Below are 23,764 nucleotides of genomic sequence, written 5' to 3'. Positions count from 1 at the left end.
GAGAAGGCTGAGAGGAGATTTGATAAGGTAAAGGTAAAGAGAGATGTTGACTCTTAAGCTAGAATGTGTCCAGAGGAGGGCGACTCAAATGATCAAGCGTCTGGAGAACAAGCCCTATGAGGAGCGGCTTCAAGAGCTGGGCATGTTTAGCCTGAAAAAGAGAAGGCTGAGAGGAGATTTGATAAGGTAAAGGTAAAGAGAGATGTTGACTCTTAAGCTAGAATGTATCCAGAGGAGGGCGACTAAAATGATCTAGGGTATGGAGGACAAGCCCTATGAGGAGCGGCTGAAAGATCTGGGCATGTTTAGCCTGAAGAAGAGAAGGCTGAGAGGAGATATAATAATGTAAAGGTAAAGAGAGATGTTGACTCTAAGCTAGAATGGGTCCAGAAGAGGGCGACTCAAATGATCCAGGGTCTGGAGAACAAGCCCTATGAGGAGCGGCTGAAAGATCTGGGCATGTTTAGCCTGAAGAAGAAAAGGCTGAGAGGAGATAGGATAAGGTAAAGGTAAAGGTTGTCCCCTGACATTAAGTCCAGTCATGTCTGACTCGGGTGTGGTGCTCATCTCTATTTCTAAGCCGAAGAGCCGGCATTGTCCATAGACACCTCCAAGGCCATGTGGCCACTGGCATGACTGCATGGAGCGCCGTTACCTTCCCATTGGAGCAGTACCTATTGATTCTACTCACATTTGCATGTTTTCAAACTACTAGGTTGGCAGAAGCTAGGGCTGACAGTGGAAGCTCACACCACTCCCCGGAATTGAACCTGCGAACTTTCGGTCAACAAGCTCAGCATCTCAGTGCTTTAACTCACTGCGCCACCAAGATAATAATAATAATAATAATAATAATAATAATAATAATCCTTTATTTATACCCCGCTAACATCTCCCGAAGGACTCGGTGCGGCTTACAAGAGGCCGAGGCCCAACACATCAATAAAACAACAGCACAACAGATACAACAATAAATAAACTCATAAAGCAAAATAATAAACATTAAAACAATAGCAATAAAATTAGACAAGAACACCATGACACATTTAAAACTGAGGCTGGGCCAAATGGGAAAGGGAGATTAAACCACTTATTTCGGCCCAAAATTTACAACAATAATTTGACAAACTCAAAACATATTAAGGATCCGAGACAAAAGCAAATCCGGCCCAAAATTTACAATAGAACATTGGCAATTCCAAAAATTATCCATTCCACAACTCAAAAAACAATTCGGCCTGAAAATAATAAGAATGTATTGGCAATTCCAACAAACTCTCCCGACAAGATACAGCTGAGATGCCAGGATGGTGGCCCCTCTGGGTTAAGGATGGTGCTGTTCAATGCCAGGTCGGTCAATGGAAAGACCTCCATCATTCGAGACCTAATCCAGGAAGAACAAGCAGACCTGGCATGTATAACGGAGACCTGGCTGGATGAGGAGGGAGGGGTGAATCTCTCCCAACTATGCCCACCTGGCTACTCTATGCAGCACCAGCCAAGACCCGGAGGATGGGGAGGTGGAGTTGCAGTGGTCTATAAGGATTTTATCCCCCTGATCAGGCGCCCCATCCCGCAATCATCATCATTTGAATGTGCCGGCTTCAGGTTAGGTGACTGGGACAGGATAGGGATTCTGTTAGTGTACCGACCACCCCGCTGCACCACAGTCTCCCTACCTGAGCTAGCAGGTGTGGTCTCGGATATGGCGCTGGGCTCCCAGCGACTTTTAGTCCTGGGGGATTTCAACATCCATGCCGAGGCCTCCCTTTCAGGTGCAGCTCAGGACTTTATGGCTGCCATGGCAACCATGGGCCTGTCCCAATTAATATTTGGTCCCACCCATACTGCCGGACACACACTGGATTTGGTCAGGGATGGGGTGACAGTGCTGGGGTGGAGGAGCTGACCATCGCTCTGTTGCCGTGGACCGACCACTACCTGATTAGGTTTAGACTCACTGTACCTTCCAACCTTCACAGGGGTGGTGGACCTATTAAAATGGTCCACTCCAGGAGACCTATGGATCCAAATGGTTTCCTGACGGCTCTTGGGGATCTTCCCACCTCCCTGGTTGGCGATTCTGTCGACGCCTTGGTCTCTCGCTGGAATTCTGAGATGGCCAGGGCTATCGATATAATCGCTCCAGAACGCCCCCTCTCGAGTAACCGAGCTAATCATGCTCCTTGATTCACTGAGGAGCTGGCAGCAATGAAGCGAAAGAAGAGGTGGCTAGAGCGCGTGTGGCGCCGGAATCCCACTAAATCAGCCCAAACACACCTGAATGCCTTTTCAAGGTCCTACGGTGTGGCAATAGCGGCAGCACAAAAAGCATCCTTTGCATCGGCGAAGAACTGTCCAGCTGAGCTCTTTCGAGTTGTCAGGAGTCTGTTAAACCTGCGGAAAAGCGAGATCCCTGACAGCTCAGGAGCTCGCTGTGAAGCATTTGCTTGATTCTTCGCTGATAAAATTGCGCTGATTTAGTTGGGTTTTGATGCCACTTTAACTCCACTCTCTGAGGATGTAATGGAGAGCATCTGCTTGTCCGGTTTAATTGGATTCATTTCAATTGGTTCAGCTTGAGGATGTGGACAGGATCCTTGGAGAGGTGCGACTTACCACATGTATCCTAGACCCCTGCCCATCCTGGCTGATAAAAGAAGCCAGAGGGGGGTTGGCAGAGTGGGTGAAGGTGGTGGTTAATGCCTCCTTGCAGGAGGGCAAGGTTCCAGCGAGCTTAAAACAAGCTATCATAAAACCGCTGTTGAAAAAACCATCACTGGACCCCACTCAATTTGACAACTATCGGCCAATTTCCAATCTCCCCTATTTGGGCAAAGTCATGGAACATGTGGTGGCAGCACAACTCCAGGGATTTGTGGTAGACACTGATTATCTAGATCCGGCACAGTCTGGCTTTAGACGGGGACATGGAACGGAAACAGCCTTGGTCGCCTTGGTAGATGATCTTCGCCAGGAGCTGGACCTAACAGTGTGTCCCTGTTAGTTCCGCTGGACCTCTCAGCGGCCTTCGATACCGTCGATCACAGTATCCTTCTGGGACGCCTCATAGATATGGGACTTGGGGGTACTGCTTTGCAGTGGCTCCAGTCCTTTCTTGAGGGGTGGTCCCAGAAGGTGTTACTGGGTGACACCTGCTCGGCCCCACAGCCGTTGTCGTGTGGAGTCCCTCAGGGTTCAATTCTGTCCCCGATGTTGTTTAACATCTACATGAAGCCGCTGGGGAGATCATTCGGAGTTTCGGACTGAGGTGTTATCTCTACGCAGATGATGTCCAGATCTGTCACTCCTTCTCACCTGTCACCAAGGAGGCTGTCCAGACCTTGAATCGGTGTCTGGCTGCTGTGTCAGACTGGATGAGAGCTAACAAATTGAAACTGAATCCAGACAAGACAGAGGTCCTACTGGTCAGTCGTAAGGCCGAACAGGGCATAGGGTTACAGCCTGTGCTGGATGGGGTTACACTCAGGTTCGCAGCTTGGGAGTGATCTTGGACTCATCGCTGAGCCTGGAACCCCGGGAGAGCTTTTGCGCAATTAAAACTTGTGCACCAGTTGCGCCCGTACCTTGGGAAGTCTGATCTGGCCACAGTGGTCCACGCTCTTGTTACATCCCGAATAGCCTACTGCAACGCACTCTACGTGGGGTTGCCCTTGAAGACGGTTCGGAAACTTCAACTGGTCCAGCGAGCGGCAGCCAGGCTGCTCACTGGAGCGACATACAGAGAGCACACCACCCCTCTGCTGTGTCAGCTCCACTGGCTGCCGGTTCAGTTCCGAGCCCAATTCAAGGTGCTGGTCTTGACCTACAAAACCTTGTATGGTTCCAGTCCAGTGTATCCGTCCAAACGTATCTCCCTCTACGTCCCACCCCGGAATTTAAGATCATCTGAGGGGGCCCTGCTCTTGACCCCACCGCTTTCCCAAGTGAGGCTGGTGGGGATGAGGAGCAGGGTCTTCTCAGTGGTGGCCCCTCACCTGTGGAACTCACTCCCGAGGGATATCAGGGCATCGACATCCCTCCTGTCCTTCAGGAGGAAGGTAAAGACGTGGTTGTGGGACCAGGCCTTCGGGCAATCTGCTAACTAGGTAAGGACAACCAGACAAATAGGACCGACAGGACTGATAAATGCGGAATGGAAACTTTGAACTATGAGATAGCAAACATGGACCGGCAATAAGGAGTAATTGGTTTGAATTGGTTTGTATGAAATTTTTATTGGGTTTATTGGTTTTATCGGTTATAGATGTAATGTATTATTGTTGATTGCTAATTTATGCTTTTGTTTTATTACTGTTGTATGTTATGGGCATCGAATTGTGCCTTGAGTCCCCTTCGGGGTGAGAAGGGCGGGGTAAAAGTAAACCAAATAAATAAATAAATAAATGTAATAAATAAATTTTTTAATTTTTTTTAAAATGCTGGACATGACAGGTGAGATGATAGGTTTTTGGAGATAGGTGCAGTGTGCAGACAATCTTAAATCTCTAATAAAGCGCGTTTGGGACCTGATGCTGGGAGTTTCCTATTCTGGGAAGGCACACTGGAACAGCCACGCCTTCAAGCTCTTCCTAATGACTGCCAACGTTGGGGCTTGCCTGATGTCCTTGGGGAGAGAGTTCCAGAGACGGGGGGCCACCACAGAGAAGGTCCTGTCCCTCGTCCCCACCAAATGCGCTTGCGACGCAGGTGGGATCATGAGCAGGGCCTCTCCAGATAATCGGAGAGATCGTGTGAGTTCGTATATGGCGATGCGGTCACGGCAGAGCCAGGTTTTGAGACTCTTTTTAAAGGATATGATGGCCATGTATAAATATGTGAGAGGAAGTCATAGGGAGGAGAGAGCAGGCTTCCTTTCTGCTTCCTTGGAGACTAGGATGCAGTGGAACCATGGCTTCAAACTACAAGAGAGGAGATTCCACCTGAGAGAGATTGACAAGCTGGAATGTGTCCAGAGAAGGGCGACTAAAATGATCAAGGATCTAGAGAACAAGCCCTATGAGGAGCGGCTCAGGGAACTGGGCATGTTTAGCCTGAAGAAGAGAAGGCTGAGAGGAGATATGATAGCCATGTATAAATATGTGAGAGGAAGCCACAGGGAGGAGGAGGGAGCAAGCTTCCTTTCTGCTTCCTTGGAGACTAGGACACATTGGAACAATGGCTTCAAACTACAAGAGAGGAGATTCCATCTGAACATGAGGAAGAACTTCCTGACTGTGAGAGCCGTTCAGCAGTGGAACTCTCTGCCCTGGAGTGTGGTGGAGGCTCCTTCCTTGGAAGCTTTGAAACAGAGGCTGGATGGCCATCCGTCAGGGGTGCTTTGAATGCAATATTCCTGCTTCTTGGCTGAATGGGGTTGGACTGGATGATGGCCCAGGAGGTCTCTTCCAACTCTAGGATTCTATGAAGCTTGCCTTGGTTCAGTGTGTTCCTTTCCCTTTTGCTCTGGTGATAAGCCCTTCCTTTCCCAGTTCTTGTCTTAGCAGACAGGTTCTTTTAATCAGATACACAGAGCCTTCGGCAAACAGCATCACAACACAAGGAGAGAGAGAGAATACACTATACATGACTTCCTTATATACAATTCTGTACATTTACACATAGCAATCTCTGATTGGTTCCCAACTCATTGATTTAACTGAAACCCAGGATTACATCATTAACACTCATTTGGACCAGGCCAGAACACATTCCCCAATTGATATCCTATATACACTTAATGCATGACTCAGCATTTCCAATAGAAGCCTATTAGCAGTGCATGACTCAGCTATATTACAGTACATTGTAAAACCTGACAAGATATGATTGTTGTTATTCATTCGTTCAGTCGTCTCCGACTCTTCGTGACCTCATGGACCAGCCCACGCCAGAGCTCCCTGTCGGCCGTTACCACCCCCAGCTCCCTCAAGGTCAGTCCAGTCACTTCAAGGATGCCATCCATCCACCTTGCCCTTGGTCGGCCCCTCTTCCTTTTGCCTTCCACTTTCCCCAGCATCATTGTCTTCTCTAGGCATGATAGTCATGTATAAATATTTGAGAGGAAGCCACAGGGAGGAGGAGGGAGCAAGCTTGTTTTCTGCTTCCTTGGAGACTAGGATGCAATTTATTTATTTATTTATTTATTTGCTGCATTTGTTGACCGCCGCTCTCAGCCCTAGGGCGACTCCCGGCGGTGTACAACATATAAAAGACAATTTACAATAAAGCAATAACGAAAAATCAAGATATCACTAGTACACAATAATATAATTACACTAATAATAATCCGCTCCGTCTTATTATAGAATCGTAACCAATTTCGTAATCCATTATTCCGTTCCAGTTGTCATTGCCAGTTAATGTAGCACTCAGTTAAATGCCTTCTCAAATAGCCATGTCTTCAGGCTCTTACGGAAGGACATGAGGGAGGGCGCCTGTCTGATGTCAATAGGGAGGGCGTTCCACAGCCGGGGGGCCACCACCGAGAAGGCCCTCTCTCTCGTCCCCGCCAGACGTGCCTGTGAAGCAGGCGGGATCGAGAGAAGGGCCTCCCCGGACGATCTCAAGGCCCTCGTGGGCTCATAGGCCGAGATGCGGTCCGAAAGGTATTTTGGGCCGGAACCGTTTAGGGCTTTGTAGGATAACACCAGCACCTTAAATTGGGCCCGGTAGCAGATCGGCAGCCAGTGGAGCTGGAACAACAAGGGCGTTGTATGCTCCCTGCGTCCCGCTCCAGTTAGTAACATGGCTGCCGCGCGCTGGACTAGCTGAAGCTTCCGGGCCGTCTTCAAGGGCAGCCCCACGTAGAGAGCGTTGAGGTAGTCAAGGCGGGATGTGACCAGAGCGTGTACCACAGTGGCCAAGTCAGACTTCCCGAGGTACGGGCGCAGCTGGCGCACGAGCCTGAGCTGTGCAAATGCTCCCCTGGTCACCGCTGAAACCTGGGGATCCAGGCTCAACGATGAATCCAGGATCACACCCAAGCTGCAAACCTGCGCCTTCAAGGGGAGTGCGACCCCATACAGCACAGGCTGTAACCCTATGCCCTGTTCGGCCTTGCGACTGACCAGGAGTACCTCTGTTGAGCCATGGCTTCAAACTACAAGAGAGGAGAACTTCCTGACTGTGAGAGCCGTTCAGCCGTGGAACTCTCTGCCCCGGATTGTGGTGGAGGCTCCTTCTTTGGAAGCTTTGAAACAGAGACTGGATGGCCATCTGTCAGGAGTGCTTTGAATGCAATATTCCTGCTTCTTGGCAGAATGGGGTTGGACTGGATGGTCCTGGAGGTCTCTTCCCACTCTTTGATTCTATTATCCTATGAAGCTTGTCTTGGTTCAGTGTTTCCCTTTCCCTTTTGCTCTGGCGGTAAGCCCTTCCTTTCCCAGTTCTCTTTGGGATGTCCATGCATACATTGTGAGCCTTGTGAGCCATTGCCACTGGCTGCCATGTCTCTTCAAGCCACAAGAAGGTGGCCAGCACAGGAGGCAAAGGCACGGCGGTCTCTGTGGCCCCTGCGGCCAAGGAGGAGGTCAAAAGAGCAAGCCCTGTGCCTTGATTCTGGTAGCCTCCAGTGCCGCCTCATCCCAGGGCGAGACCCGTCCGGCCACATTCCCCTGGCCCTGGCACTGGAAGGGTGGCTGGGCCGCTCCGCCCTGAAATCAATGCACACCTGGAATGCTCTAATGTTGTAGAGACCCACCTCAAAGGGGAGGAGGGCCAGCCTTTGTGGAGTGCCAGGCCCCAATGGGAGGGGAGTGGGACGGGCAGGGTTGGCCCTATATCCAAAACCCAGAAGGACTCCAGCCCCACAGAAGCCCTTTCTTGCCTTGCCCTTCACCTGCCCAGAGAGAGAGAGAGAGAGAGAGAAGGTTCTCCCCATTGACCCCCATGAGGCCCCCGATGGCTCTCGCCTTGGCCCTACTGGTGCCTCTCCTCTTGGATCCAGGTAAGGTCCGGCTACCCTTGAAGGAAAGTCACTAGGCACCCGGTCAACCAGGCATGAGCCAACTTCAGCTTCCCCTCCAGGTGTTTTGGACCTCAACAGTTGGTAGGTTGTTAGGAATGATTGGAGCTGAAGTCCAAAACACCTGGAGGACCAAAGTTGGTTCATGCCAGATCTAGGTCTCCTCCACCTGGGGTTGGAGCCTTTGAGGCAGGGCCCTGCTATGACTTTATTGTGCTTCAAAACAGAGGAAAAAGGGGAAGCCTCACCATCCAAGCCCTCCTGGCAGATGGCCATCCAGGCAGATATGATAGATCATAGAATCATAGAGTTGGAAGAGACCTCATGGACCATCCAGTCCAACCCCATTCTGCCAAAAAGCAGGAATTTTGCATTCAAAGCACCCCTGACAGATGGCCATCCAGCCTCTGTTTAAAAGCTTCCAAAGAAGGAGCCTCCACCACACTCCGGGGCAGAGAGTTCCACTGCTGAACGGCTCTCACAGTCAGGAAGTTTTCCTCATGTTCAGATGGAATCTCCTCTCTTGTAGTTTGAAGCCATTGCTCCATTGCGTCCGAGTCTCCAAGGAAGCAGAAAGGAAGCTTGCTCCCTACTCCCTATGACTTCCTCTCACATATCATAGAATCATAGAATTATAGAATCATAGAATCATAGAATCATAGAATCATAGAATCATAGAATCATAGAATCATAGAATCATAGAATCATAGAATCATAGAATCATAGAATCATAGAATCAAAGAGTTGGAAGAGACCTCCTGGACCATCCAGTCCAACCCCTTCTGCCAAGAAGCAGGAATATTGCATTCAAAGCACCCCTGACAGATGGCCATCCAGCCTCTGTTTAAAAGCTTCCAAAGAAGGAGCCTCCACCACACTCTGGGGCAGAGAGTTCCACTGCTGAACGGCTCTCACAGTCAGGAAGTTCTTCCTCGTGTTCAGATGGAATCTCCTCTCTTGTAGTTTGAAGCCCTTGTTCCATTGCGTCCTAGTCTCCAAGGAAGCAGAAAGGAAGCTTGCTCCCTCCTCCCTATGACTTCCTCTCACATATTTATACATGGCGATCATATCCTGGTGGTGCAGTGTGTTAAAGCGCTGAGCTGCTGGTTGACCGAAAGTTCGCAGGTTCAATTCCGGGCATGAGCTTCCGCTGTCAGCCCTAACTTCTGCCAACCTAGCAGTTCGAAAACATGCAAATGTGAGTAGATCAATAGGTACTGCTCCAGTGGGAAGGTAATGGCGCTCCATGCAGTCATGCCAGTGGCCACATGACCTTGCAGGTGTCTATGGACAACGCCGGCTCTCACAGTCAGGAAGTTCTTCCTCATGTTCAGGTGGAATCTCCTCTCTTGTAGTTTGAAGCCATTGTTCCATTGCGTCCTAATGCATTACATTATATTATAAATATTACATTTTATTATTTTAGTAGCACAGGAATCATAGAATCCTAGAATCAAAGAGTTGGAAGAGACCTCCTGGGCCATCATCCAGTCCAACCCCATTCTGCCAAGAAGCAGGAATATTGCATTCAAATCACCCCTGACAGATGGCCATCCAGCCTCTGTTTCAAAGCCTCCAAAGAAGGAGCCTCCACCACACTCCGGGGCAGAGAGTTCCACTGCTGAACGGCTCTCACAGTCAGGAAGTTATTCCTCATGTTCAGGTGGAATCTCCTTTCTTGTAGTTTGAAGCCATTGTTCCATTGCGTCCTAGTCTCCAGGGAAGCAGAAAGGAAGCTTGCTCCCTCCTCCCTATGACTTCCTCTCACATATTTATACATGGCGATCATATCCCAGTGGTGCAGTGTGTTAAAGCGCTGAGCTGCTGGTTGACCAAAAGTTCGCAGGTTCAATTCCGGGCATGAGCTTCCGCTGTCAGCCCTCATTTCTGCCAACCTAGCAGTTCGAAAACATGCAAATGTGAGTAGATCAATAGGTACTGCTCCAGTGGGAAGGTAATGGCGCTCCATGCAGTCATGCCAGTGGCCACATGACCTTGCAGGTGTCTATGGACAACGCCGGCTCTCACAGTCAGGAAGTTCTTCCTCATGTTCAGGTGGAATCTCCTCTCTTGTAGTTTGAAGCCATTGTTCCATTGCGTCCTAATGCATTACATTATATTATAAATATTATATTTTATTATTTTAGTAGCACAGGAATCATAGAATCCTAGAATCAAAGAGTTGGAAGAGACCTCCTGGACCATCCAGTCCAACCTCATTCTGCCAAGAAGCAGGAATATTGCATTCAAAGCACTCCTGACAGATGGCCATCCAGCCCCTGTTTAAAAGCTTCCAAAGAAGGAGCCTTCACCACACTCCCTCTGGGGCAGAGAGTTCCACTGCTGAATGGTCCTCACAGTCAGGAAGTTCCTCCTCGTTTTCAGATGGAATCTCCTCTCTTGTAGTTTGAAGCCATTGTTCCTTTGCGTCCTAGTCTCCAGAATATCAGAAAACAAGCTTGCTCTCTCCTCCTCCCTGTGGCTTCCTCTCACATATTTATACAAGGGGAGACAAGATGGAACTGTCCCTTGGCCTCCCCTCTCTTCATTCTGGCCCAGAGCGACAGCTCGGAACGGTTTACAGCAGTAGATTAAAACAATACAATTAACTTTTAAATACAATAAAAACAAGAACAGACATAGTCCCGAGTTATACATCCATCGAAAGCTTGTTGGAAAAGAAAAGTTTTACAAGCTTTCCGAAAAGCTAGTAGGTCTCGGGTGGTTCGAGTTTCAACTGGCAAGGCATTCCATAAATAAGGGGCCACAATCGAGAAGGCCGTTTGCCTAGTAGAGGACAAATGATCGGTCCGGATGTTAGGGACTGCAAGCAATTTTTGGTCTTCAGACCGGAGTAATCTCTGGGGTTGGTAAGGGGATAAGCAGGCCCTCAGTGTTGCAATCCAGAGCAGGGAACGAGGCCCTAAGATAACTATCCACCACACTTGGCTGTGAAAAACAATCCTTTTTTATTGAAGAAAAATGGTTACAAAATAAAGGAAAAATGCAAGTCAAAAGCCACAGCAAAATCCGCAAACATGAATTTAAATGGACAAAGCAAAACCAAAAGCCTCACTGGGAAATACTGGAACCTGTTAGCAATCCACTAACCGTACTTGATATCCTAGAAATCTTCCCAAACTATGGCCAGGGAACCGGGAGAACTGCCAAAGGTCTTCATCAATTCTGAAACGATGCCTGAACTGAGAAGTCAGCCCGGCGTAAGGCAATTAAAACTCAAGAATCGGTTCCGTGAACCGCCCTTCTGTTTTGAAGCCAATGTTTTTAATTCTTGAATTCGGGAGGATCGACGCAAACTGAGTGATTTACTTCTGTCTTCCCAAATTTGGCCCCTTCTGTTGTCATTACAGTTAACAGGTGCAGAAGGGAGGGAAAGGTCAAGGCTTCCCTCTGAAACATTCTCAGGAACACTGGTACTTTCATTTCCCAAATCTACAGAAGTTCCTTCCTCACTAATTTCAGGAACATTGGCATTTTCCAAACCTACAGCAGTTTCTTCCTCACTAATTTCAGGAGCATCGGCATCAAGAGGTACATTTCCATTAGCATCAGTAAATATATTTTCATTAGCATCAGGAGGAACAAACAGAGAATCAGGTTCAAGTTCAAACTCAGGCTGAACCCCAACACTCAGGTATGCCAGACCCAGACCATGTAAGGCCTTAAAGGTGAGTACCAGCACCTTGAAAGTAATCCGGTACTCAATCGGAAGCCAGTGCAGCTGTTGGAGGATTGGGGTGATACAACACCTCACCGGCACCCCGGCGAGAAGACGAGCCCCCGCATTTTGCACCAGCTTCAGTTTCCGGATCACTGACAAAGGAAGGCCAATGTAGAGGGCGTTACAGTAGTCAAGCCTCGAGATGACCGTCGCCTGGATCACCGTAGCCAGGTCGTTCCTAGATAGGAAGGGAACCAGTTGCCTAGCCTGACGTAGGTGGAAAAACAGCAGAGACCTGGGCCTCCATTGTGAGCAGCAGAGGATCCAATAAGACACCAAGACTCTTGACAGAAGGTGACGGACGTAGTGTCTCACCATCCAGGGTAGGCAGCTGGGTCTTCCTCCCACCCAGACGGCCCAGCCAAAGGATCTCCATCTTCGCTGGGTTCACCCTCAACCTGCTGGCACGCAACCGTCCAGTAACGGCCTCAAGGCACTGATGGAAATTTTCGGGTACGGAGTCCGGCCAGCCCTCCATCCTCAGAATGAGCTGAGTGTCGTCAGCGTACTGGTGGCACTCAAGCCCAAAGCTACGCGCCAGTCGGGCAAGTGGTCGCATATAGATGTTAAATAACAGAGGGGAGAGAATAGCTCCCTGCGGGACCCCGGATACTAGCGGAGACCTCTTGGAAACCATCCCTCCCCTCACCACACGCTGTCCCCAATTCTGGAGGAAAGAGGACACCCATTTAATATAGATCAATAGGAGCCTAGTGTCTAGATCTAGGGAAGTCATGCTCCCCATGCTCTCTTCCGCTTTGGTTAGACCACTTTACCTGGAATATTGTGTCCAATTCTGGGCATCACAATTCAAGAGAGATGTTGACAAGCTGGAATGTGTCCAGAGGAAAGTGACTAAAATGATAAAAGGTCTGGAGAACAAGCCCTATGAGGAGCGGCTTAGGGAACTGGGCATGTTTAGCCTGAAGAAGAGAAGGCTGAGAGGAGATATGATAGCCATGTATCAATATGTGAGAGGAAGCCACAGGGAGGAGGAGGGAGCAAGCTTGTTTTCTGCTTCCTTGGAGACTAGGACGCAATGGAAGAATGGCTTCAAACTACAAGAGAGGAGATTCCATCTGAACATGAGGAAGAACTTCCTGACTGTGAGAGCCGTTCAGCAGTGGAACTCTCTGCCCCGGAGTGTGGTGGAGGCTCCTTCTTTGGAAGCTTTTAAGCAGAGGCTGGATGGCCACCTGTCAGGGGTGATTGGAATGCAATATTCCTGCTTCTTGGCAGAATGGGGTTGGACTGGATGGCCCAGGAGGTCTCTTCCAACTCTTGGATTCTATGATTCTATGATTATAGGGTAAGTGCAGTGTGCGGCAATCTTAGTTCTACTAAAGTGATTCTGGGACTTGGTAGTGGAGATTTCCTATTCTGGGAAGGCACATCAGAACAGCCAGGTCTTCAAGTTCTTTCTGAAGACTGCCAATGTAGGGGCCTGTCTAAGATCTTTGGGGAGGGCGTTCCAGAGTTGGGGGGCCACCACAGAAAAGGCCCTGTCTCGTGTCCCCACTAACCGCACTTGCGACGCAGGCGGGATCACGAGCAGGTCCTCTCCAGATGAACGAAGTGAACGTGTGGGTTCATAAACGGAGATGCGGTCACGCAGGTAGGCTGGTCCCAAACCGTTCAGGGCTTTGTAGGTAAGCACCTGCACCTTGAATTGGGATCGGAAGATAAACAGCATCCAGTGGGGCTCCTTAAACAGGAGGGTTGACCTCTCTCTGTAGTGGGCCCCAATTAACATCCTGGCCGCTGCCCGTTGGACCAGTAGAAATTTCCAAGCCGTTTTCAAGGGCAGCCCCACGTAGAGCGCATTACAGTAGTCCAATCTAGAGGTGACCAAGGCATGGACCACCCCGGCCAGATCAGCCTTCGGCTATGAGGTTATTGTGCTTCAAAACAGAAGAAAAAGGAGGAGCCCCACCATCCAAGCCCTCCTGGCAGATGGCCATCCAGGCATATATGACAGATGCACTATATTTGGAGATATATTTATCATCGGATCCTAATTTTGGAAGAGACCCTCACCAAGGCTGTCCAGTCCAACCCTCTTCTGTAAGAAAGGAAGGAAGGAAGGAAGGCCCCATCCCACCCCTCTCAACAGATGGTGACCCAATTGACAGGCATACCATATTCTCTGATATATAATAATCGGGGACTCCCAAGGGCCCTCTAGCCCAAGCCCTGCCATGGAAGAAGACACCATCCGAACCCTCATAGAATCCTAGAATCCTAGAGTTGGAAGAGACCTCCTGGGCCATCATCTAGTCCAACCCCATTCTGCCAAGAAGCAGGAATATTGCATTCAAATCACCCCTGACAAATGGCCATCCAGCCTCTGTTTATAAGCTTCCAAAGAAGGAGCCTCCACCACACTCCCTCCGGGGCAGAGAGTTCCACTGCTGAACGGCTCTCACAGTCAGGGAGTTCTTCCTCATGTTCAGGTGGAATCTCCTCTCTTGTAGTTTGAAGCCATTGTTCCATTGCGTCCTAGTCTCCAGGGAAGCAGAAAACAAGCTTGCTCCCTCCTCCCTGTGGCTTCCTCTCACATATTGATACATGGCCCTCATCATATCTCCTCTCAGCCTTCTCTTCTTCAGGCTAAACATGCCCAGTTCCCTAAGCCGCTCCTCATAGGGCTTGTTCTCCAGACCCTTGATCATTTTAGTTGCCCTCCTCTGGACACATTCCAGCTTGTCAATAATATCTCTCTTGAATTGTGGTGCCCAGAATTGGACACAATATTCCAGGCGTGGTCTAACCAAAGCGGAATAGAGCATGGGGAGCAGGACGTCCTTAGATCTAGACACTAGGCTCCTCTTGATGCAGGCCAAAATCCCATTGGCTTTTTTTGCTGCCACATCACATTCCTGGCTCATGTTTAACTTGTTGTCCACGAGGACTCCAAGATCTTTTCCACACGTCCTGCTCTCGAGCCAGGCATCCCCCATTCTGTATCTTTGCATTTCGTTTTTCCTGCCAAAGTGGAGTATCTTGCATTTGTCACTGTTGAACTTCATTTTGTTATGACAGGTGGCCTTCCAGACTCTGCTTAAAAGCCTCCAGAGGAGGAGAGTCTATGGCCCTCCAAAAGAAGTCTGTTGTTTGGCTGCTCTCTGGGCAACCGCAGCCACCGTGTGTGAGGACTATAGGGGAAAATTACAGTGAGGTCAGCTGGGCTCAAGGGGAGCTCCCAGGGAGGCAAGCGTCCAAGCACAGGGTGCAGCTCCCTTCCAGGTCTGCTTTGGCCCTCGCCTCCGCCTCACCTACAAATAGGACACAGGTGCGGATGGCAAACCCATCTCTCCCCCGGAAGCTCTCCCTGAGGACGGCCAGGCTCTGATGGTGATGGATGGACAAGGCTGCGCTGATAAGATGGCTATCTGTGCAGGCCAGGAGAAGGCCTCTGGCTCTGGACTTTTCCACTGAGAGAACAGCCTTCTCTCCTTCCTTCAGTCAAAGGAAGTCGCTCTCAGAGCAGAAGGAGAGCGGAGAGTGCCACTGGCTCCTCTGGGGCCTCCCAAGGGCCATCCAGTCCAACCCCCTCCTGCCCCTCAGGAAAAGCACAAGCTAACCCTCCCGACAGATGATCATCCAGCCATTGCTATAATAGACACACTATAGTCTATGATTACCATAGATTTGGAAGAGAAGAGACCCCAAAGAGGCCCATCTGGTCCAACACCCTTTGGCCGGGCGGGAAGACACCATCCTGGAATATTGTGTCCAATTCTGGGCACCACAATTCAAGAGAGATATTGACAAGCTGGAATGTGTCAAGAGGAGGGCGATTAAAATAATCAAGGGTCTGGAGAACAAGCCCTATGAGGAGCGGCTTAAGGAGCTGGGCATGTTTAGCCTGAAGAAGAGAAGGCTGAGAGGAGACATGATAGCCATGTATAAATATGTGAGAGGAAGCCACAGGGAGGAGGGAGCAGATCAGGGGTCTGGAGAACAAGCCCTATGAGGAGCGGCTTAAGGAGCTGGGCATGTTTAGCCTGAAGAAGAGAAGGCTGAGAGGAGACATGATAGCCATGTATAAATATGTGAGAGGAAGCCACAGGGAGGAGGGAGCAGATCAGGGGTCTGGAGAACAAGCCCTATGAGGAGCGGCTTAAGGAGCTGGGCATGTTTAGCCTGAAGAAGAGAAGGCTGAGAGGAGACATGATAGCCATGTATAAATATGTGAGAGGAAGCCACAGGGGGGAGGAGGGAGCAAGCTTCCTTTCTGCTTCCCTGGAGACTAGGACGCAAGGGAACAATGGCTTCAAACTACAAGAGAGGAGATTCACAGGTTCAAGCATAAATATGTGAGAGGAAGCCATAGGGAGGAGGGAGCAAGCTTGTTTTCTGCTTCCTTGGAGACTAGGACGCAATGGAACAATGGCTTCAAACTACAAGAGAGGAGATTCCATCTGAACACAAGGAAGAACTTCCTGACTGTGAGAGCCGTTCAGCAGTGGAACTCTCTGCCCCGGAGGGAGTGTGGTGGAGGCTCCTTCTTTGGAAGCTTTTAAGCAGAGGCTGGATGGCCATCTGTCAGGGGTGATTTGAATGCAACATTCCTGCTCCTTGGCAGAATGGGGTTGGACTGGATGGCCCATGAGGTCTCTTTCAACTCTTTGATTCTATGATTCTATGATCCGATCCCACCCAACAGATGGCTATCCATCCATAGATGCAGTAGATAGGCTATATGCTATGACACAACCCTAACCCCTCCCAACAGATGGCTGTTGATATGATACACTATAATCTATGATATATCTATCATAAGAATCCCAGATTTGGAAGAAAAAGGACAAACAAAGCACTCATAATAAATGGCCCTCCAGCTTCTGCTTAGAAGCCTTCGAAGACCTCCCACCAAGCACACTGAGGACCAACTCAAGCCCTGTGGTACCGCCTGATTAAGAGGCCCTGGCCCTTCCTGCCTCTGCATTCTTTCACAGGAACCATTTAGGAAGGAGGGCAAGTAGCCCCACTGGTGGCTCAGCCAAAGCATTATCCCTCATTTTGAGGACATAGGGTGGGAGGCCGCGCATTTGCACTGTGAAATGTATCCGAGACCCTTTCCCTGCCTTCCCTCCTGTGCACCAGACTCTCTGGAAAGAGGGAGGGAGGGAAGGTGGGGGCTGCTCAGGTGCGCCCTGCTCAGGTGTGTGCCTCCTCCTTCCTCTCTCCCTCCGTTCCTCCGCAGGTGAGGCCATCTTGTGCTACAACTGCACCAGCCCCACCGGCTACAACTGCAGCACCACCCAGCAGACCTGCCCTTCCTCGGTCAACAGCTGCATCACCATCGCCCGCATGGAGCACTCAGGTGAGAACGAGCGCTTTCCTTCCTAGAAGGGCAGCAGAGGGACAGGGCCACCTAGCCTTTGCTCTGCACTTGGAGTCTGTGAAGGAATGCCGGAGTCCCGCTCAGAGGCGGCCCTAGGTAATTTTCAACGGTAAGCAAACAGTACTTTGGCACCCCCCCCCCCCAACCAATCATTGATATATATTTTCTGTTCGTCGTGGAAGTCCTGTATGCCATATTTGGTTCAATTCCATCATTGGTGGAGTTCAGAATGCTCTTTGATTATAGGTGAACTATACATCCCAGCAACTACACTTGCTGCACTTGCTCCCTTGCCTGGCCCACTTTGAGTCCGGAGGCGTGCCTGAAGACTCCGGCGTGTGCACCAAAGGTCACCTCTTCTCCTGACTTTCTCCTCAGCCATTGGGACCAAGAGAGAGAGAGAGAGAGAGAGAGAGAGAGGTGGAGATGCCCACCTTTCCTGAAGGTAGGCGCAAAAACAAAGGAGGGAGCGGAGGTGGGAGATACCTCCAGCCGGAGGGGCTCTCTCTCTCTCTCTCTCTCTCTCTCTCTCAATCTTGGTCCCAATGGCTGAAGAGAAAGTCAGGAGAAGAGGCGACTTTTGGTGCGCACGCTGGGGTCTTCAGACACGCCTCCGGACCCGAAGCGGGCCAGGCGCGGCGGCTCTGCCCCTTGGCCCACCCGCGGATTGGGGAGAGGAGAGGAGGCGGGTGGAGCGCCAGGGGATCGGGAAAGGGAGCTGGTCATGGGGAAGGCATCGAACGAGGAGAACGATTGAGCACTGGCTCTCCGGTGGCCGGGTGGAGCAGGAACGAGAGGGGCGAGGCGAGGCTCAAGGGCCCGGCCCCTTTGGGAAGAGGATCGCCCGGCAGCGAGGCAAGAAAGCCGAGGCTCCCCCCGGACTGCTAAGGCTGTTGTGAGCTGAGGGGGAGCTCCTCAAGTGGCAATTGAGGGGCATTTACAGAGGCGCCTCTGCACCCCTGGCAAAAAAAAGGTGCTCTGCAACCGCTTACTTCGCGTAATGGACGAGCCGCCCCTGGTCCCGCTGAGCAGAGCACTGTGCTGCCATCCCTAGGAGATGTTCTTCCCCACAAATGATAGCAGCGGTTCTTCTTCTGTCTTTGGAGCTGGAGGGAAGGCCTTGCAAGGGCACCCACACAGCACAGCCTTCTTGGGTGGGAGCCTATTGAGCAGGCTTGGGCAAACCTCAGCCCTCCAGGTGTTTTGGACTGCAAGCCCCTTGCAGCCAGGCTCCACACCGGAAAGAGATCCTTGAGTGGGAGAGCTAATGGCTTGCCTTCCTTCCTTCCTTCCTTCCTTCCTTCCTTCCTTCCTTCCTTCCTTCCTTCCAGGGGACCAGGACTTTGAAAACCCAACCTATGAGAAGAAGTGCAATTCAGATGACCGCCTCTGCAACCAGTTCTATGGGCTGCAGGCTGGTGATTTCCACATGCGCTGGAACTCCAGCTGCTGCCGCTTTGACCGCTGCAACTCCCAGGAAGTCATCGGTAGGCCTTAGAATTGTCTCATGGGGAAGGGGTGTCTGGGGTTCACCGGGAGGCTGGGCAGAGCCTCATGATGCTCGAGGCTGGATGTGGCCCGGGATCTGCCACCTTTGGGCCTTAGCTGAGAGGATGCGGGTTTTCTGGGTGGGCCGGCCGCAAAACGTTCTCCAATGCAACATCAAAGCTTGGAGTTGTTGCTCTCCGCATGCCCCTCTGCTGTTGTCCTTCTAATGAAGCACTTGGTGCCTTATTAATTAATTAATTAATTAATTAATTAATTAATTAATTACTCTATTTCTATACTGCCCTTCTCAGCCCTAGGGTGACTCAGGGCGGTTTACAAAACCGGCACAATTCGATACCACAATAATATAAACAGTTAAAAGCATATAAACATCCTTAAAATTCCATAAACAATAAAATCAATAAAACATAAAACCTCTGTATCTAATTTCCAGCCATTCCGAGGTCAAGTAATTATTTACTACATTGCATTTGAGAAAGCCTGCTCACAAAGCCAGGTTTTTGACTTTTTTACGAAATATTAAGAGGGTAGGGGCCAATCTAATGACTCTGGGGAGGGCGTTCCATAGCTGAGGGGTCACCACTGAAAAGGCCCTATCTCTCGTCGCCACCAACCGAACCTATGAAGAAGGCGGGACAGAGAGCAGGGCCTCTCCAGAAGATCTTAATTTCCTGGATTGTGTCAGAGTTTGGCGGTGCACAGCAGAAGGATTGCTAGATCAGCAGACACTGTGTTGCAAAATAAGGACTCTGCAGGCTTTGAGTTACAAAAGAAAACCAAGTTTACTAAGCACATTCAATAGACACGTCTTACTACAGCGAGCTACAAGTCAGGAACTAGTCAAAACGAAAGTCTCTTCACATCTGCTTATCTTCTCTCTTGCTGAGACTGGCTACTCCCTTCTGTTCTCAGCAAGAGCGAACCTTATCTTACTTCTCAAGGTTACTTAATCACAGCCTCATGGTATGAACATTCTGCACAGTATTTCTAATACACATTGGAATCCATCTTGGAAATACATAGAAGCACATTTAAAACACATACATAACTAAATTAATCCTGACAGATTGTTCATAAGGAGAGCTACGTTCGGACAGATAAGCAGGGCTGGAACCATTTATAGGCTAAAGCCAGCACTTTGAATTGTGCTCATGTCATGTCCCATGACACTGTCATGGGACATCCACTCTGGGTTGCAGTACAAACATTAAAGGTGCCTTTGAGCACATCAGCCCTCTGGGCAAGTCATCTGTGGTCAGGCCCAGGGCGGATTCCCTGCCCGACAGACCCGCCAGCTGCTGGTTCCAAGAACCCAGACCTTGCAAGATACCCCGTCGTGTGCAGTACATTTTCAGGTCACTCCTGGAGGCTGCCCCAACCACTGCCACAAAAGATGCAGCAGCAGCAGCAAGAGCCATTCTCTCCTCTTTGGCTTTCTCTTTCTTTGCAGTGCAAAGAGCGTCCCAGAGGCCCAACGGGGTCCGCTGCAGCTCCTGTTTTTCTCGGGGCACGAACTTCTGCTCAAACCAGACACGTGTCGCCTGCACCGGGCTCCTGACGCACTGCATCCACTTCTCCACCTCTGCAATGAAAGGTAGGAGATGGCGGGAAGGTGACAGAGGGGCTCCCGGGGAAAATAAGGCCATCCTTACCTCTTATAGAATCATAGAATCTAAGAGTTGGAAGAGACCTCATGGGCCATCCAGTCCAACCCCATTCTGCCAAGAAGCAGGAACATCGCATTCAAATCACCCCTGACAGATGACCATCCAGCCTCTGTTTAAAAGCTTCCAAAGAAGGAGCCTCCACCACACTCTGGGGCAGAGAGTTCCACTGCTGAACGGCTCTCACAGTCAGGAAGTTCTTCCTCATGTTCAGATGGAATCTCCTCTCTTGTAGTTTGAAGCCGTTGTTCCGCGTCCTAGTCTCCAAGGAAGCAGAAAACATGCTTGCTCCCTCCTCCTCCCTGTGGCTTCCTCTCACATATTTATACATGGCTATCATATCCCCTCTCAGCCTTCTCTTCTTCAGGCTAAACATGCCCAGTTCCTTAAGCCGTTCCTCATAGGGCTTAATATTAAAACAAGTATTGCAAGATAGTTGTACCCACATTTGGGGTGGGGTTCAAGGGAAGGTGGGGTGGGGGTGTCCTGGGAAAATAAGGCCATCCTTACCTCTTAATACCAGCATCGCACAATAGTTGTACCCACAGTGGGGTGGGGGTGTCCCAAAATGTTTTTCTTCTCCTCGCATAATAGTCGCACCTCTATTTGTGGCTGAATCTCTCTCCCTCCCTCCCTTCTTTCTTTCCGTGAGGAAAGTCAGTTTAAAACTACAAAATGGAGACATTAATGTGTCTTGTGGGGTGGGGGTGTCCCAAAATGTTTTTTTTCTCCTTGCATAATAGTCGCACCCCTATTTGAGTCCAATCCTCCCTCCCTCCCTCCTTTCTTTCTGTGAGGAAAGGAAGTTTAAAATTACAAAAATGGAGGCATTAATGTGCCTTATTATTCTTGCATCAGGGTCAGGGGTCAAGGGAAGGTGGGGTGGGGGTGTCCCAAAATGTTTTTCTTCTCCTCGCATAATAGTCGCACCTCTATTTGTGGCTGATTCTCTCTCCCTCCCTCCCTTCTTTTTTCTGTAAGGAAAGGCAGTTTAAAACTACAAAATGGAGGCATTAATGTGTCTTGTTATTATTCTTGCATCAGGGTCATGGGTCAAGGGAAGGTGGGGTGGGGGTGTCCCAAAATATTTTTTCTTCTCCTCACATAATAGTCCTGGGAAAATAAGGTCGTCCTTACCTCTTAATACCAGCATCACACTATAGTTGTACCCACCTATGGAGTGGGGTGGAGGTGTCCCAAAATGTTTTCTCTTTTCCTCGCATAATAGTCGCACCCCTATTTGTGGCTGATTCTATCTCCCTCCCTTCTTTCTTTCTGTGAGGAAAGGCAAACTACAAAATGGAGGCATTAATGTGTCTTGTTATTATTCTTGCATCAGGGTCAGGGGTCAAGGGAAGGTGGGGTGGGGGTGTACCAAAATATTTTTTCTTCTCCTCGCATAATAGTCGCACCCCTATTTGACTCCAATCCTCCCTCTCTCCCTCCTTTCTTTCTGAAAGGAAAGGCAGTTTAAAACTACAAAATGGAGGCATTAATGTGCCTTGTTATTATTCTTTCATCAGGGTCAAGGGTCAAGGGAAGGTGGGGTGGCAGTGTCCCAAAATGTTTTTCTTCTCCTTGCATAATAGTCGCACCTCTATTTGAGTCCAATCCTCCCTCTCTCCCTCCTTTCTTTCTGTGAGGAAAGGCAGTTTAAAACTACAAAATGGAGGCATTAATGTGCTTGTTATTATTCTTGCATCAGGGTCAGGGGTCAAGGGAAGGTGGGTTGGGGGTGTCCCAAAATGTTTTTTTCTTCTCTTCGCATAATAGTCCTGGGAAAATAAGGCCGTCCTTACCTCTTAATACCAGCATCACACTATAGTTGTACCCACATATGGAGTGGGGTCGTGGTGTCCCAAAATGTTTTTCTTCTCTTCGCATAATAGTCGCACCCCTATTTGTGGCTGATTCTCTCTCCCTCCCTCCCTTCTTTCTTTCCGTGAGGAAAGACAGTTTAAAACTACAATATGGAGGCATTAATGTGTCTTGTTATTATTCTTGCATCAGGGTCAGGGGTCAAGGGAAGGTGGGGTGGGGGTGTCCCAAAATATTTTTTCTTCTCCTCGCATAATAGTTGCACCCCTATTTGAGTCCAATCCTCCCTCCCTCCCTCCTTTCTTTCTGTGAGGAAAGGCAGTTTAAAACTACAAAATGGAGGCATTAATGTGTCTTGTTATTATTCTTGCATCAGGGTCAGGGGTCAAGGGAAGGTAAGGTGGGGGTGTCCCAAAATATTTTTTCTTCTCCTCACATAATAGTCGCACCCCTATTTGAGTCCAATCCTCCCTCCCTCCCTCCTTTCTTTCTGTGAGGAAAGGCAGTTCAAAACTACAAAATGGAGGCATTAATGTGTCTTGTTATTATTCTTGCATCAGGGTCAGGGGTCAAGGGAAGGTAAGGTGGGGGTGTCCCAAAATATTTTTTCTTCTCCTCGCATAATAGTCGCACCCCTATTCGAGTCCAATCCTCCCTCTCTCCCTCCTTTCTTTCTGTGAGGTCAAGGGAAGGCCACCTTCACCTGGGAAGAGACACAGGTGCTGTGTCATGGGGGGGGGGATCATGATGGAGCCTCCCTGTGGGGAAGGGGCCCATTTCACACAGGTAACCCTTGTCTACCCTTCCCTCTATTTCCCTGCAGAAGAATTTGAGGATGAGCAGGTCACCTTCATGGGATGCGCCACCAAGAACTTTTGCGACATGGGAGCCGTGGCCCTCTTCGCCTCCAGCCGGAACGTGGTGGTCAAGGACAACGTGTGCAGCCGAGGACCGGGCTCCTTGACTTCGAGTGGTGGGGCCCTCTCCCTGCTGACTGTGCTGCTGCTGTCCCTCTGGGCTCTCTGGGCCTGAGTCCCTCTGCTCCATCCTCTCCTCCTCCTCCTCCTCCTCTGGGACCCCCACTTCACTTTGGAGCCACTTCCAGGGGACTCTGTCCTGAGGAGGGGAGGACCTGGCCCTGAGGGTCCCCCAGAGGGAGGAGGGAAAGGGCTGCCATCCTCCCCCAAGGGGTGGGAAGGGGCTTGCATTGATAATCAATAGATTAAAGAGTCTTAAGTCAGTTGCTTCTAGGGTGTTGGGGGCCACATTTCAAACAATCATGCTATATTTAAGCCATTGCTCAGTGCTTCATTGTACGAAGACACTAAACCTCTTGGCGGAATAATAAAGGTGAAAAATACCACCTGAGCCTTCCTTGCTCTCCTGTTCTTGCTCTCCTTTCTCGCTGCCATGAGATTGGGGTGGGATGGGGGGAGCCGCGTTTTTCCATTCCTTGATCTGCATGTCTTGGTTCCTGGGGTCAGGTTTGATGGGTCTCAGGGAACTTCTCTGCATTGGCTAGTCCTTGGTATCAAAATGGGGGTGTTGTAAGGAGTACTGGCTCCACGGACAGCGTGGCTGCAGTGCCACCAGAAGTAGGACCCCCATTGCATTCGGCATTTCATAAAATCCTAGAATCCTAGAGTTGGAGGAGACCCCATGGGCCATCCAGTCCAACCCCATTCTGCCAAGAAGCAGGACGATTGCATTGAAAG

The 23,764-nt window shown here is 49.9% G+C and overlaps 1 protein-coding gene across 1 annotated transcript; it reads left to right on the top strand.

Moving 5' to 3' along the window:
* Nucleotides 1-1,330: 1,330 nt before the first annotated feature.
* LOC132780507 (uncharacterized) lies at nucleotides 1,331-23,384 on the top strand. The gene is made up of 5 exons (XM_067460811.1): nucleotides 1,331-1,775; nucleotides 16,918-17,037; nucleotides 18,390-18,545; nucleotides 20,018-20,161; nucleotides 22,873-23,384. Exons 1-5 carry the CDS (start codon nucleotides 1,331-1,333, stop codon nucleotides 23,079-23,081), a joined length of 1,074 nt encoding a protein of 357 aa, XP_067316912.1. The 3' UTR covers nucleotides 23,082-23,384.
* The last annotated feature ends 380 nt before the right edge of the window (nucleotides 23,385-23,764 follow it).

The sequence above is a fragment of the Anolis sagrei genome, chromosome X, assembly GCF_037176765.1.
Source record: "Anolis sagrei isolate rAnoSag1 chromosome X, rAnoSag1.mat, whole genome shotgun sequence".
Lineage (NCBI taxonomy): Eukaryota > Metazoa > Chordata > Lepidosauria > Squamata > Dactyloidae > Anolis > Anolis sagrei.
Note: the sequence above shows the minus strand (reverse complement) of the source record. Positions and strands in the feature narration are given on the sequence as shown.